At 28.8% G+C, this 15,091-nt stretch overlaps 4 protein-coding genes across 6 annotated transcripts; 1 reads left to right on the forward strand and 3 right to left on the reverse strand.

The window, feature by feature from the left end:
* Window positions 1-175: 175 nt before the first annotated feature.
* On the forward strand, window positions 176-12,401 carry LOC122637476 (tyrosine--tRNA ligase, cytoplasmic). The gene is made up of 10 exons (XM_043829614.1): window positions 176-449; window positions 539-593; window positions 701-824; window positions 10,144-10,536; window positions 10,613-10,875; window positions 10,960-11,175; window positions 11,263-11,457; window positions 11,539-11,803; window positions 11,896-12,037; window positions 12,129-12,401. The coding sequence occupies exons 1-10, from the start codon at window positions 426-428 to the stop codon at window positions 12,240-12,242; spliced, it is 1,791 nt and encodes a 596-aa protein (XP_043685549.1). The 5' UTR covers window positions 176-425; the 3' UTR covers window positions 12,243-12,401.
* On the reverse strand, window positions 917-5,140 carry LOC122637475. 2 transcript variants are annotated; one of them, XM_043829611.1, is made up of 8 exons: window positions 4,678-5,140; window positions 4,274-4,457; window positions 3,963-4,185; window positions 3,212-3,469; window positions 2,684-3,050; window positions 2,247-2,476; window positions 1,457-1,780; window positions 917-1,306 (listed from the first exon to the last, which is right to left on the reverse strand). In XM_043829611.1, exons 2-8 carry the CDS (start codon window positions 4,432-4,434, stop codon window positions 1,016-1,018), a joined length of 1,854 nt encoding a protein of 617 aa, XP_043685546.1. In that variant the 5' UTR covers window positions 4,435-4,457; window positions 4,678-5,140; the 3' UTR covers window positions 917-1,015. The 2 variants fall into 2 exon arrangements, with proteins under 2 accessions (XP_043685546.1, XP_043685547.1); XM_043829612.1 differs by lacking the exon at window positions 4,274-4,457 and having other exon boundaries at window positions 918-1,306; window positions 4,678-5,138.
* Window positions 5,687-9,217, reverse strand: LOC122637477. 2 transcript variants are annotated; one of them, XM_043829616.1, is made up of 4 exons: window positions 8,747-9,217; window positions 7,487-7,753; window positions 6,836-7,222; window positions 5,687-6,523 (listed from the first exon to the last, which is right to left on the reverse strand). In XM_043829616.1, exons 2-4 carry the CDS (start codon window positions 7,748-7,750, stop codon window positions 5,765-5,767), a joined length of 1,410 nt encoding a protein of 469 aa, XP_043685551.1. In that variant the 5' UTR covers window positions 7,751-7,753; window positions 8,747-9,217; the 3' UTR covers window positions 5,687-5,764. The 2 variants fall into 2 exon arrangements, with proteins under 2 accessions (XP_043685551.1, XP_043685550.1); XM_043829615.1 differs by lacking the exon at window positions 8,747-9,217 and adding an exon at window positions 8,073-8,209.
* A 42-nt stretch (window positions 12,402-12,443) lies between the features above and the next one.
* Window positions 12,444-14,007, reverse strand: LOC122627248 (somatostatin receptor type 2-like). The gene is made up of 5 exons (XM_043808254.1): window positions 13,906-14,007; window positions 13,421-13,830; window positions 13,102-13,327; window positions 12,831-13,033; window positions 12,444-12,738 (listed from the first exon to the last, which is right to left on the reverse strand). The coding sequence occupies exons 1-5, from the start codon at window positions 14,005-14,007 to the stop codon at window positions 12,444-12,446; spliced, it is 1,236 nt and encodes a 411-aa protein (XP_043664189.1).
* Between the last annotated feature and the right edge of the window lie 1,084 nt (window positions 14,008-15,091).

Here is a 15,091-nt window from a genome sequence, read left to right on the forward strand (position 1 = left end):
ATTGTAAACAAAACAAAACGGATGACTTTCACAGTGATGTAGAGTGATGTAATCAGTCTTTTGTAGGATTTCATCGAGTAAAGATCGTCAACTGTAATTAATCATACAAATTTCACGTACGTATATTAATATTAATTAAATTTTCTCTCCTAACCTACGCAGCAACTTCCAAGATTGGTTAGGCTTTAATAATTAATATTATTTTCGATTAATATATTTGTTATAAAATATTAATTTAATATATTTATTATAAGATTAGTATATAAGTTATATTATAAGCGTTATCATATATAAAAGTATTATATAAGCGAATTAATCAATGATGCTGGTACATCTACTCGTTAGTTATTCGTAAAGCACGTGTGCAATCGTCGGTGTAAATGAAAGTAATTCTGAAAGTATAAAAAATATTTTGTATAAAAAATATGATAAAAAGCAAGGGATGGAAGGTCAGTGTTTTACAATATTTTGGTTTAATTAAAATATCGAACAGTAGGATGGTGAAATATGATATTTTCGTTGTAAAATTTTCTTTTAGGTTATACAGCCTTACTTTTCATTAATAAAATTTTGTAAAAAAGATATGATCACAGGTAATTCGAAGAATTTATTTCGTGTATATTTGTAATTAAGACAATATGAAATCGCCGTTATTCGTTAGTAAACATAGATACGAACGTAGTTCTATCTACTTTTTTAGGGCGAGTGCTAATTCGGCAAAATAGTGGAAACGGACGTCAGATAATCAATTTTATAACGATAGAAGATTTTCGTCAACGATATTATCGTGATTTATCGAGGAAAAAAAAGTTGAGTACATCGATGTAAGTCTCATAATATATCCACGAAGAAACAACGAGGTTTCGTAAGAAAAAATATTTCATATGTGAAACGTAAAAATGTCTAATAAATATTTTTTCAGCACAGATGATCTAAATAATTTCATATTAAATGATTAGAACAACATACGTACATTTTATATTCGTCGAATTTTCATCAATATTATTCTATAATTTTAGTTTATAATTTCTGAAGGGATTTCAGAAATTTCTTCTTTTTTAACCGTAAATGTCAGATCAAAATCATCAGGAAATTTAGAACGATATTTTGTAAAGTCTTCGCGTTTACAATAATCTGTAAAGAAAGTTAAATACTGCATTTCTTCTTCCGTTGGTTCAGCATAAGAAGCTACTTTCTTTACTTTCTTATAGATCGGTTCTGAGCGCCATTTTAATTGTCGTTTAGTTATTATAGGCCTTTGCATGATACGGATTAATGAATCTAATAATTGAAGCATCAGATCGAACTAGAATAGAAGAGAAGATAACAAGATGATTAGGTTAATTTGATTGAATAATAATAGGTATATTAATGTAAAGAATATTGTAATATTATATAAAATATTATATTATAATATATTCTTTACATAATAATTATAAACAAAAAATTGTGTAACCTTTCTGGCAGCATCTTCGGCTTCTTTGATAGCTTTGAGTTCTTGTTTGAAACCTTCTTTTTCACATTTTCTAACTATTTCACGAGGTAAAGTATCCAATTCTAAATTGAGTTTTTCATGAGTCTTTTCAATCATCTTTAACATAGTAAAGCTATTGAGTTTACTATCATTTGGTGCTATGCAAGTTTCATATGCATCCTCAATGTAGACGTATATACAAAGAATATCTTCAGAACACACTAAATCACGAAATACACCTTGCAGAAGGTAATTTGCGTAGTTATGCAAATTCGTTGCTCTTTCCTCTGTTTTATAAATCAAATCCTAAATTAAAAAATATTAGAGAAAGGATCGTGATTTATTAGTCGATGTTATCTCAATGAATGAAACGCATGTGTGATTAGAAACAATCATAGTGATTGGTGGGAGAAGTCACCATTTTATTATTTCATCATTTTCTTTCCACATATCTTGTGCAGTCTCATTATATTCTTTTCTAAATATATATATATGTATATATATAATATGTTGATAATGTGTCTATTGAAAAAATACCATATATATTTATACTATATATCTTAAAACATAAAAATATATTTAACAACTACAAATTAAGAATATAATTCTATTAAGAATATAACGCAATTGGTACAAATATAAATATTACACATACACATATTATTATTTGCATAGATTAAATATACGTGGAAAGAAAAATTGAAAAATAATAATAATAAAAAAAAGGAAAAAAAAAAGACTACCTCCATTATATCTTTTATTATATACCTACTTCCAATTCTGCAACATTATCAATAATTTCATCGAATTCATGTTCTATTCGATTTTCAGCTTCTGTAACCGCTAATAGCATTTTAACTAAAGGTTCTTCTAATGATTCCAAATGTATCAAGGAATTTAAATTTTGTAACTCTATCGCTTTTAATACGTGTAACAGATCGGATGGATCCTCGAAGTAGAGATCAGGAGGACCTGCTCCTATTAAATCTTCTTCGAACATATCTACGAAAAAATTTTAACATTAATGAAAGAAAAGAAAAGAAAAATAAAAAGCAACTGTTAGATGAGCAGTCAAAAAAATATAAATCAGAATTATTAGTTTTGTAGAGAAGTACTTTTAATAAATATAATAAAAGAATCAAGTGTTGGATATTAGATTCTAAACTCACAAAATATAAATAGGTGCGAAAATGTTCAAAATATAAGTACTTATTAAACATTCAAGAGATGCAACTTGTTCAGCCATCCTGTAACGTCTAAAAATGTCTTCAGTAGTCCCAAAAAATATGCTTTCTCCTGATTGCGAACGATAGATCCAATCGTATTCGTTTCTCCATGAAATCGGTGAAATTTGATATAAAAATCTTTGACAGGTCTTTGCCAATCTCCAATTTTCCTCCCAATAATACAAATCTAGTCTAATTTGACCGCATTGCTTATCCAACAAAATTCTTTTTTCGTTTATTGCCGAAGTTAATTTCACTTCCTCTTCGGCTTTCCTCAAAATAACCATGCTCTTTTCGTGATCCTTCGATAAGAAATTTTCGAAGATACTGACGTACGTGCGATATTGACGCTTAAAAAAAAAAAAAAGAAAGGAAAAAAAAACATTAGATTAAGGGAATTAATTGATCTTATAATTAAAATTAATGAATAAAGATTGTAATATAATTCTTTTTCTTTTTTGGTAATCTCTTTTTTGCAATGTTTTTTCTTTTGTTGTAATTTTTGTTTTACTTTGATCTTGCTTAATCTTCTTCGTTCCTCGTCAAATTGTTGTTCGATATGAATACAAAGATCACGTTGTTCACCAGCAAGTAGTTTGCTTCTTAAAATCTGTCGAAGATCGTCGATATATTGACAAAGAGAAAATTTCTCTTTTACCAAACCACCAGCTGTTTCTGTGAAATATTCCGGATTTATATCGGTTATGGCAAATATTTCTTTCAATTCTTTATGTTTCTTTTTTTCTTTTATTTCTGCAGGCACGTCCACCTATATTTTATACGAACACACATATATATAATATATGTAATATATAACAATATTAATATATAATATATAACACTATATATAAAATACAGTGAATAGTATTATTTATAAATAAATTTTAGTATAATTTATTTAAAAATATAAAAAATATTATTTATTGTATTTTATATATATATATATATATATATAAATAGTATTATTATTATATACTATTTAGTATTTTATTATATACTAATCATAATTATAATACTACAACTCTCTCTCTCTCTCTCTCTCTCCCTCTCTCTCTCCATACATACACACAGAATGCATTAACTATACAATTAATTAATATAAATTTATTAATTAATTATAAATGAACAATAATATATATCTGATCATAACATGATAATAATGATAATAATAATAATAATTGTATCGATAAATAAAAATGATTCCAAATGATATTCTATATATATTTTTGATTCATTTTCTATATATATTATTGATAACTTACTCGCAATCTTCTAAGAATATCACTACGCGGGTGCAGAATACTTCCATGTTTAGCACGGCTTAATATATGTCGTGCTTTAACAGCTTCACGTGTTCGAGCTTTCCAAAATTGAAAATACGCAAACATATTAGAACATGATGGAAATTCGAATGGTGATTGTTCAATATTGACGTTCCTAGCTTTTCCTAAGTGTTCATGTCCACTGGTGAAATAATAACGTGTCCTAGATATAAAAAAAAAAAAAAAAAAAGAAAGAGAGAAAAATTACATTAAATCTTCGATTTTCTTAATTAATTAATTTTCTTTTTTACCTGATTAACTTACGACGATGAGAATCGATATTCGTACGAGCACTTCGTTTAATTAATTTTCTTTTTCGGATTTGACTAGATAAACGAAATGCTTCTTCGATTTTTCGTAATCTCGAAAAATTATCTGTCGTTGATATTGTATTATTCATGCTCGATGCCATTTTTGATTTTAATTATTTTTAAACTATTATGAAAATTTGTATATCTAGAAATCGACATTTTATCGATTAAATTCGATACATTTTTTCTTTCTTTCTTTCTTTCTTTTTTTTTTTTTTACATTTTTTTATTCATTCAAAATTTATTATATATATATATATATATTTATTTATATACTTGATACTTAATATTTATCTTTAAATTTAATTTTCTTAATCGTTATAATAATTTGCATAGATACATACCTTGAATGATCGTACTTCCTATTTCTCTTTATCAAAACTTTTGTCCTCGTTTTATAACAATGAATTCTATTTTCCTGTCTTAACGGTATACAACACAGTTAATGGTGTTTCTTAATTACGTTGTGAACCTAAAGAATAGGTCGTTGATGACCGTAACTAGTTGTAACACTTTTCTCCTATTATTATTACGATTCATCTGAAACATATCCGTGTGAAAGAAATAAAGAATGTCATCGTTTTAAAATAATCTTTATTAGATCGATAGATAGAGAGATAGAGAAAAGAGAGAAAGAGAAAATTTGTTTGACATGCGCTTTTCGTTGCGATAGTTATCGTCGGAATAAGTCAAATCTTATTCGCATGCGCACGAGCGTATTATGCGTTTATTTACTATATAGGGTGACGCATATAAAATGTTAGATGCGTATATAATACAATATAATATATTATATTCGTATTATTTTTTCTTAATTATATTTCTCTTTTAAATTAATTTTTTGTTCCAGCGAGAATAAGTCAATTGATTATAGAATAATTACATTAACGTGATTTTATAATTAACAAATGGGAGGAGGGTATATCATTTTTAATTTTAAATATTATTGGATTATCTAATTTTTGAATATCTTTTCAATGTATTATTTACTTATACTATACTGTACTATATTCTATATTATTCATTTACTACAATTTACTATTTTGTGAAATATTCAAAATTCGTATACTATTCTATAAAACAAAGATAATAATAATAATAATAATAATAATAATAATAATAGTAATAATAATAATAATAATAATAATAATAATAATAATAATAATAATAATAATAATAATAATAATAATAATAATAATTGTAAGCTAATTATTTGTTAATTAGTAACTACGATACTTCGTAAAAATAATACTTATCTTATGTTGTGAATAAAAAAAAAAGAGAAAAAAAAAGAGAGAGAGAGAGAGAAACAATATAGAAAGAAAAAATATTTTTCAGAGTTTCAAAGAGACGAACAATAATATATTTATTGCTAATAAATAACTAATTGTAGTTACACCGATTCGATGTAATATCTATCTATCTACATATCTATCCATAACTAATGGTATATCCCATAGAAATCATAAGAGCTTCCTTGATAGCAGGATGCAATTGTCGTTCGATATAACTGGTCAATGTTCTACTGGCACCACGAAGAAAAATATCTTCCATTTCTCTGGCAATATATTCTTTTGATTGCCAGCTTCGATTATTACCATTATCATCATCGTTATTATCAACGTTTTCGTCATCGTCATTAAGACCAGACATGAAAATGTCATAAATATTTTCATCCAATAAAAGAGTTTCTCTAGATTCTACTCTTGGTGATTCATTATATGTATATTCCCTTTTAAAATTTGATTTCTCTTCATGGCAATCGTCGATAGTTTCGTTTTTTAATAAATTAACAGAATGATCAAGAAGATCAATAGTCGTGGTTGTCGTCGTTGATTCGATCGTCGATTCTTTGGCCTCCGAAAGTTTTTTACCATTGACCAATGCAGTTACAAAATCACTCGGTGTTATCTCGATCTCTGTTGAGGATTTATTAGATCCTTGACGATCCTCGGTATTATCTTTATCTTTTTTATTCGCAGTCGTTGTTAAATCGTTCGTATTACGTTTTGTAATACCTCTTCTTCGACGTACAGCTGATTTAGTGATCCAAAGATTATTTCTCCAGGTACCTAAGTTTCTTATTTGTCCACTTGAAGTACGTGCAATTCGACTTTCGTTTGCTATTGAAAGATCTACATCCTCAGAGACGGTGAATAAGCGACGTGGTTCAGCTGATAATACAGAAAGCTAAAAAATAAATGTAACAAAAAAGAATATATTAATAATTGATATATGTCTACACACACACACACACACACACATATATATGTATATGTATATACAGGATGTGTCAGAAATATCTAGAATCGTTTTAAAAATCAATTACTCTTTCTCATGAGTTTTGAAATGAAGTTGAAATTGTAGTTGACAAATTTCTAAACAAAAATCAAAAATAATGTCAAAGAGTAATCGACTTTAAAAATCATTTAGAAACTTTTGATTTATCCTGTATAAGAATATATTTAATTTCAATTAACACGATTTATTATACTTAATTACTTCGTCACGAGGAGGATAATACGGTGGCCATTTGTCCTGTCTTTTAAGCTGTTTGTCATGACGATGTGGATGACATCCATAAGCGTAGAGCGAAGCAAATCGTGGCTCCAAAAAACTCGATTCCGTACGTATTCGCATTTGTCCACGAGCTCTGGCGATTGTACCAGTGAAAATATCTATACCAGCTTGTCTCAAACGTAGAGTCATTCTACATGATTCTAAAGGTATATGAGATCGTCGTTCTTCTCTCATCAACAACGATACTGTTCCCGATACCGATAAATCGTTGAATGTTACTCTGGTTTTTAATGAATTATTCGAAGGTTCGAAAAAACATTTTTCTACTCTTGCCCATGAACTTCCTCGACTTCTTCCACTCTGTGGAAACTGATATATAACTATTTATTATTATTATTATTATTATTATTATTATTATTATTATTATTATATTTATTATATGTATTTATTACATATATTATATAATAATTATATATATATATTAATAATTCATATATATGTAATTTATGTATTATATATAATATAATTATAGTAATTATATAATTGTAATAATTTATTATTATTTTTTATAATAATAATTATTTTCACATAAATTATTATTATTATTATTTAAAGATAATAAAAATAATATACCTTAACTGCGATCCGTGAAATCGTCATTGCTAATGGCGCCGAACGTAATTCTTCTTGATAATTTGGTTCTCGACCTTCTCCCTCTTCTAATCTATTCCTTCTTCTATTCGAATCTCTCTGAAGTGCATCCAAAGCACGTTCCAATCTTTCACCGCAACCATCTCTGTTTCCAATTGTTGTATCACTCTCTGAAGTCGTCCAATCGAACGTAATAAATATTAACATCAACAACAATGGCCAGATTTTGATCTTGTACGATGGCATAACCTAATGAATTCATTTAAGGAAGATAATATTTTTGTTAATTCGAGAGATAAAAGAATTTTTTTTGAAATATAAATACATCAATTACATGTTACGTCCAAGATTATCGTAAAATAAATTAAATAAATAAGTATTTGTGAAAAAGACGCGTTTTTTTTTTTTTTTTTTTTTTTTTTTTTAACGAATTAATTAGAAGTCATACATGAAAGAAAATTTATGAGAAAAATAAAAGTTTTAATCATAAAGAGATAAAAAAATATTTCCAAAGTCTTCTCAAATATATCGACAGATATATATTATAAACACACACACACACACATACATATATTGTATATCCTGTGTAGAAACTCGGTGAACTCGTACTTCTTAAACAGAGCATGAATACGTCTTCCTTCCGTCTATTTCAGCGAGAGTCGGTGAAACTAGGAAACGATTTCGAGAGAGGTTTGTCTTTTCGTTTGGAACGTCCACGAATTTTCTTACAATCATTCTCTTCGATCTTTGTATAATTTGAAAATAATCGAAATTGATCACGTGATTTTAATTTAAATACGTTCGGCAATCCTCGGTTATTCTCGGCCGATACTTCGTATGGCGCCATTTAGAAATCAAGATTGCATTCGATCGGTACAGACAGATAACCTATACACCCTATTCATGAATATGTAAGTACTTATCCGTTTCCTAAGAATACAAAAACTTGAAAGATCTTACGACAGTCATATTAAATTCTCATTGTCGATTGCTATCGATATTTTTATGGTTCGATAATTATATTTACGAGATTAAACAAATTTTACATCTTTTCAATTAAAAAATATTTTATTTCATTCACAATATTTATTGCTATCCCATGTTTAAATATAAAACATAATTATCATGATATTCTCAACAATTGTACTATCATTTTTTTTTTTTTTTAATCAAATTTTACTTTTATATATATATATATATCTGTGTGTGTGTATATATACAGAGAAAAAGTAGTATACTTACTCTATCGAATTTTCCAGATCAACTTTCTCCTTAAAAATCAGCAATAAAAAAATGTTTCTCCTTCTTCTTTCTCTTGTCCTCCTTCGGTAACGCAAATTCAAATTCAAGATATACGAGTAGCAGTCGGTAAAAAAAAAGAAGTCAGTGATGGTTAGAATCAACTTATATGACTTCTTGAAGCTAAGGCAGATAAAAGAACAATGAAAGTGGCTGTGTGGATACGTGCTACGATGTCTTCCAAAGCAAACCAAATGGGAAGCATTGGCGGTTTCCTTTCCTTTCGGTACCGTCAAGAAGTAGTGTCGAAGGAAGGTGGAGATATTACGATATAGCCTATGAATCTAGGACACTCGCTTTTAAACGAATCGTTCTTTGATTTATCTCGAAATCCTCGCATCCTGTTAATATTTTTTCTTTTTCTATTCGAACGATTCCCTTTTCCGCAACACCGATTTATTCTTTTAAAATTCATTAGAATACTGTATTACCGTCTGCAGATAAAAAGAATTGTATAGAAGATCTAATAATCGATCGGTAATTTTGACAAAAAATATATTTGACTTCCTTTTCTCTTTTTGTTTAAACGCGCATTTAAATTATTACGCATTCGTATGATTAAATATGTTTATATTATTTGCCGCCAGATGGCTTTGAATTCATCTTTTCGTAAAATGCAAATGTTTCATTCGTGAAATTACTTTTATCCCCATTTGCGAGTATCTTTTATTCTTCGATAAACAGTTTTCATTTTTATTCATTCGAAAAAAAAAAAAAAAACAATATTACACAGAAATCTTTTATTCGAAACGAAACATAGTGATATTCTTTGACATGACAATTGCAACAGTAGCGACAAACATCGAATAGTAGCTCGTATAGGAAGTGCAAACTAGGAGAATGAAAAAGAGTGGGGATAATGCGCAATCTGTTCCACAACTTTGCACACATCTCTGTTCTGTTCGTTTCTTCGGTTTCCTCTTATTCGACGTTAATTAATATCATTCTGACAGGTAACAATGCAAAGATTTATAAGTTAGATCAGTATTGATCAATTTGCAAAAATGAAGAATATCTTTTTGTTTGATCTGTTTTTAATAAATATCGTAACGTTAATTATAGGTTTAGATTTAATATATTTGACAAGGAGACAACTACACGTGCTGTTCCGGTCACACGTGGTTTTTGTTTCAATATGTCTTTAATATATCTTGATTTTTATTAATTCACTTATATGAATTGTGTTGCTAGAAAAAATTTATAACGAATAATATTATGACGATAATGATTAGATGATGCAATAGTTTCTCATTTTCGCTTATTATATATATCGATATTTTCAAATTTAGTTTAAACTTATCAATTTATCAAACAAATTGTTTACGTGACCTTTGTTCTAGACACGATACAATCAAAATGAGTGAACTAACCTGGGAGGAGAAATATAATCTTATTACGAGAAATTTAGGTGAATGGCTCGGCGATGAAAAATTAAAAAGTATTTTGAAACAGCGAGATTTAAAGATATATTGGGGTACTGCTACTACCGGTAAACCTCATATTGGATATTTTACACCAATGTTAAAGATAGCTGATTTTTTAAATGCCGGAGCTGAAGTTACAATTTTATTTGCCGACTTACATGCATATTTGGATAATATGAAAGCACCTTGGGAACTTTTAGCGTTAAGGACTGAATATTATGAAGTTATTATTAAAGCTATGCTTAAGTCTATTGATGTACCTTTGGATAAACTTAAATTTGTTAAAGGAACGGATTATCAATTATCCAAGTTAGTATCAAAAAAATATGTGAAATATATGTGAGATTTTATTATGCAAGCATATTTTTATGTCATATTTTTTAAGGGAATATACATTGGATATGTATCGATTAAGTTCAATCATAACCGAACACGATGCTAAGAAGGCAGGTGCGGAAGTTGTTAAACAAATTACAAATCCGTTACTTTCCGGTTTGCTGTATCCGGGATTACAAGCACTCGACGAACAGTACCTTCAAGTCGACGCACAATTCGGTGGAATAGATCAAAGGAAGATCTTTACTTTCTCTGAAAAATATTTGCCAATGCTTGGATATGAAAAACGTATTCATTTGATGAATCCTATGAGTCAGTATTTAATGAATTATGTATATATCTCCAATTTATGGAAATAATACTTGCAAGAAAGTATATTTTGAAATTCATTTTTAGTACCTGGATTAGCTGGTGCTAAAATGTCTTCCTCCGAGGAAGACTCAAAAATTGATCTTCTGGATGGAGCTTCAACAGTTAAGAAAAAATTAAAAAAAGCATTTTGCGAACCTGGTAATATCAATGATAATGGAATACTTTCCTTCTCTAAACATGTGATATTTTCTTTATTGAAAAAAGGAGAATCTTATAATGTACCAAGAAGTAAAGAATTTGGTATGTACAAGATCTAAACTTTTGTTAAAACGTTACTGTATCTTTCAAGATACATATTACAGTATTAAAGTTATCAAACGTTTATAGGTGGAGATATATCTTTCTCTACGTACGAGGAATTAGAAACTGCATTTGCAAAGGAAGAAATACATCCTGGCGATCTTAAAAGTGCAGCCGAAATATATATAAATAGACTCTTAGATCCAATTAGAAAAGAATTTGATGGAAATTCTAAATTAAAATCTCTTGCCAGTAAAGCGTACCCACTACCACAAAAACAAAGTAAGCGAGTTATATCAAGTAGATAGAATTGAATTTTAAATATCTTTCAATTTGATAAATTTTGTAATTATTTATGAACAGAAGTGGTCGATGAAATAGTACCATCGAGATTGGATATTAGAGTTGGAAAGATCGTTGATGTGAAAAAACATCCTGATGCGGATTCATTATATGTAGAGAAAATAGATTTAGGCGAAAATAATGGTCCTAGAACTATTGTCAGCGGGCTTGTAAATTATGTTCCTATAGAGGAAATGCAAGACAGAATGGTACTCGTACTTGCAAATCTTAAAGCGGCTAATCTTAGGGGTATACCATCACATGGAATGGTTCTTTGCGCCTCCGTGTAAGATTACTTTTATGTTTTATACTTCAAGAAGAATTGTTTTTTCTTTTTTTTCTTTTTTGATCATTGTTAATAATCTATATAATGTCTAGAGATGAACCAACAAGACAGGTTGAACCTTTGAGACCACCAGAAAATAGTAATCCTGGTGATAGAATTTTTGTAGAGGGTTATGAAAGTGGGACGCCGGATGAAGTTTTAAATCCAAAGAAAAAAGTTTGGGAAAAGTTGCAGGTATTTGTTAGCTTCTTAAGTTCATTAAAAGAGTTAAGAATTATAAATATCCTGGAATATGAGATTTTTATAAAATATTTATTTTTGATAGGTTGATCTTATAGTAAATGATAGTGGAGAAGCATCTTGGAACGGAAATTTATTACTTACGTCGAATGGTGGAAAAACGATTGCTGACTCTCTTAGAAACGTACCGATTAAGTAATGCATTTTACAGTTATTCCACTTATGCATTTTATTGTTTTAGAAATGGAATTATGGAATCCATTTGAACTGCCTATTTTTAATTACTTTATTAAACATTTTAATAGATAATTATTATGTTATAAATGAAAAATAATATGAATGCTTAACGATCAATCGACTTATAAGTCTATTATTATCATAAGATAACGATAAGAGTATCTTAGTTTGGACTTAATTCCAAATTTATTGGAGAAATCCTTGAGGAAATATTTGGTATTCTACTTCTTTGATGATAGTTCAATCGAATACAAGGTGATCGAGGTTTCAGACAATTAAATTGTTCTGAATTAAATTGTTGATTACTACGTGGTTCTTGTATTTTCTTTTTCCGTTTATAAATAAGCCAAGATGTTGCAGGACACAGTGCTAATTCTTTTTTTAAAGAACTACTACTGCAGCCATATAATAGAGGATTTATTGCGGCATTAACAAGAACAAGGTATCTACTTATATACCTATAAAATAATTGATTGATTTTATTTTATTAGATTACTAATCTTTATTATTATGCAGGTATATAATTAAAATTTAGATATAATCTACTTACCAAAGAAAGTACATAGATTCTGCCTGTCCTGGTTTAGAAGGTTGTTGCAAGAGTCGTGCTCTTTGAATGATTAATATTGTGAATGGTACACGACAAAAGATAAATGCCAAGACAATAATTCCTAGAGCACGAGCTACTTTTCCTTTGTAACGTACTGTGATTGGATATTTACTTCTCAATGCTTGTGATTCAAATCTGTCCAGCTTAAAATTAAAACAAGAAATATGCTCATATATGTATATTACAGTTAGAGACGTAATAGGAAAAGTACCTTGATGAGAATAGCAGAATAACATATTGCCATTATAGTTAATGGTGCCCATACGCTTAACCCTGCAAAAACATGCCAATATGGATATAACACTACAGTGTCTTCGGTACAATATGTTTCCAAATAATCACTCCATTGTCTCTCATAATAGCTTCGATAGAGACATAAAGGTGTTGCAACTATTATACCCAAAATCCATATAGCATAAAGCAACAAATGTGTAGATCTACATGTAACAATATATATATATATATATAATTTTTCTAAATATATACATATATATGTATATATGTATGTAAGTACATTTAAAAATAATAACCTTTTTGTTAATCTACTAGAGCAATTCAAGACAATAGCAGATAAACGATCATAACTAACTACACTCAAATTAAATACTGCAACTAATGTTAAAGCATGTATTACAAATCCATCTAATCGACAACCAATAGATCCAAGTATATAATTTTGATATAAATCAATACAGAGAAACATCCAAGGACATAAAATGCAGATACATATATCCGCAATTGCCATGTTAACGATGAGGAGATTTGTAGTAGTGTGCAAAGATTTAGCACGGATTATTATGTAGATCAGTGCACCATTAGCCAGTATACCCAGAAAAATGATGGGCAAGATGCTGAGAATTTTGAGAGTTGCTTCCCAAGTTGATTTTACTATCCAAATTTTTGATGGAAAGTGATGCTGCGTAGTGTTTACTCCTTTCCACTATGAATCCATAATCCTTTATGTCATCTCACAGTAATTGATAGATTAATATATTACTTGAACACACGAATGTACCTCGATATTAGTATTTGTTGGTCCAAATTGTTCTCCTAAATGTTGACTCCATTGTACATCCAAGAACAAAATGGTATAATTTGAAGTATTGTGTGAAATCATTTTTATATTAATATTATTAATAATAAGAGGTAGATTTTATATAGATCAATTTAACTTGAAGACTGGAACTACGATATAAGGTTGAATATTAACAGTGAGTAAAATCTAATCTAGAAGTAACAGATGGTACCATTAGTATTAATGGTTTCTCTTGTTTATATTGCTCTTATGATAAAGAAATAGATTATAAGTAGTCAATTAATATATTATCATTCATTAAGAATATATATATATACATATATATGTATTGTTGCGCGGGATAATTTCAATTGATTTTAATTGAATCGAATTGAAAACGAAGTCTACGATAGGACCTTTGATCGTGCTTGAATACTCGCATATTATTATTAATAATATGTATCCAAATAATGGTGACTATTTTAAAATTCGCATTTGCGGGGTTGCACCAACTAACCGAGAGTTCTAATCGCTAACTGGAGAAGGATTAGTCCCCACTTACGAATAATAAGATCATTCAACATAGATCGCTCATTTATTCGTTTTAGCAATCAAACGAAATCCCTTAGCGTAGGACTTTTAATTTTTCCCGCCAGACAGGCGCGAGTGTTCCCCCACCTAACCTAACCGATTTGCATCTAACAATCGATTATGAATCGAACCATTCAACAATATGTCGGACTCGCGTCGATATATCGAATTTTCGTGATCTATCCTCGATGATCCAAGCTAGAGATAGAGAAGAAAAGAAAGAAAAGTAATAAAGAAAATCGGAACGTATGCGTACATAAAAAACAATAGAACTCTGAAGAAAAGAAAGAAAAGAATATCCGTAAAGTACAGTGAAACATATGCACGTGTAAACACGATGAAATTGAAAACAAGAGATAAACATTTCGATGATCGTTCCATTCGAACAAAACCACAGTACTAAAATCGAGCTCGATTTTTAAATATCTTGAGAGACTAACGATGTTGACTCGTCGGAGTATAACGAAAAACTAATCCGATAATTGTCAAAGTCAGTCAAAGATCTGTTTTCGTTCGGGTTGCACGTAATCAACGATCGGCAGTTCAAGATTTTGACGTAAGAGAAAATTATTTAAAATTGTATTTTATTTAACAA

The sequence above is a fragment of the Vespula pensylvanica genome, chromosome 2 (genome assembly GCF_014466175.1).
Source record: "Vespula pensylvanica isolate Volc-1 chromosome 2, ASM1446617v1, whole genome shotgun sequence".
Classification (NCBI taxonomy): domain Eukaryota; kingdom Metazoa; phylum Arthropoda; class Insecta; order Hymenoptera; family Vespidae; genus Vespula; species Vespula pensylvanica.

What these genes read in the sequence shown, in the direction of transcription:
- LOC122637475 (XM_043829611.1), bottom strand. Translation starts at nt 4,434, where the DNA reads ATGGCATCGAGCATGAATAATACAATATCAACGACAGATAATTTTTCG. An exon ending in ATCTCTTGAATGTTTAATAA is followed by an intron (nt 2,477 to 2,683) that starts GTACTTATATTT and finishes ATTTTTTCGTAG; the next exon opens with ATATGTTCGAAGAAGATTTA. An exon ending in ATAATGTTGCAGAATTGGAA is followed by an intron (nt 1,781 to 2,246) that starts GTAGGTATATAA and finishes TTTTTAATTTAG; the next exon opens with GATTTGATTTATAAAACAGA.
- LOC122627248 (XM_043808254.1), bottom strand. Translation starts at nt 14,007, where the DNA reads ATGATTTCACACAATACTTCAAATTATACCATTTTGTTCTTGGATGTA. An exon ending in TCTAGTAGATTAACAAAAAG is followed by an intron (nt 13,328 to 13,420) that starts GTTATTATTTTT and finishes TGTTACATGTAG; the next exon opens with ATCTACACATTTGTTGCTTT. An exon ending in ATTCTGCTATTCTCATCAAG is followed by an intron (nt 13,034 to 13,101) that starts GTACTTTTCCTA and finishes TTTAATTTTAAG; the next exon opens with CTGGACAGATTTGAATCACA.
- LOC122637476 (XM_043829614.1), top strand. Translation starts at nt 426, where the DNA reads ATGATAAAAAGCAAGGGATGGAAG. An exon ending in TAAAAAAGATATGATCACAG is followed by an intron (nt 594 to 700) that starts GTAATTCGAAGA and finishes CTACTTTTTTAG; the next exon opens with GGCGAGTGCTAATTCGGCAA. An exon ending in ACCAAGAAGTAAAGAATTTG is followed by an intron (nt 11,176 to 11,262) that starts GTATGTACAAGA and finishes AAACGTTTATAG; the next exon opens with GTGGAGATATATCTTTCTCT.
- LOC122637477 (XM_043829615.1), bottom strand. Translation starts at nt 8,129, where the DNA reads ATGCTCTGTTTAAGAAGTACGAGTTCACCGAGTTTCTACACAGGATAT. An exon ending in TTTCACGGATCGCAGTTAAG is followed by an intron (nt 7,223 to 7,486) that starts GTATATTATTTT and finishes GTTATATATCAG; the next exon opens with TTTCCACAGAGTGGAAGAAG. An exon ending in ATTATCCTCCTCGTGACGAA is followed by an intron (nt 6,524 to 6,835) that starts GTAATTAAGTAT and finishes TTTATTTTTTAG; the next exon opens with CTTTCTGTATTATCAGCTGA.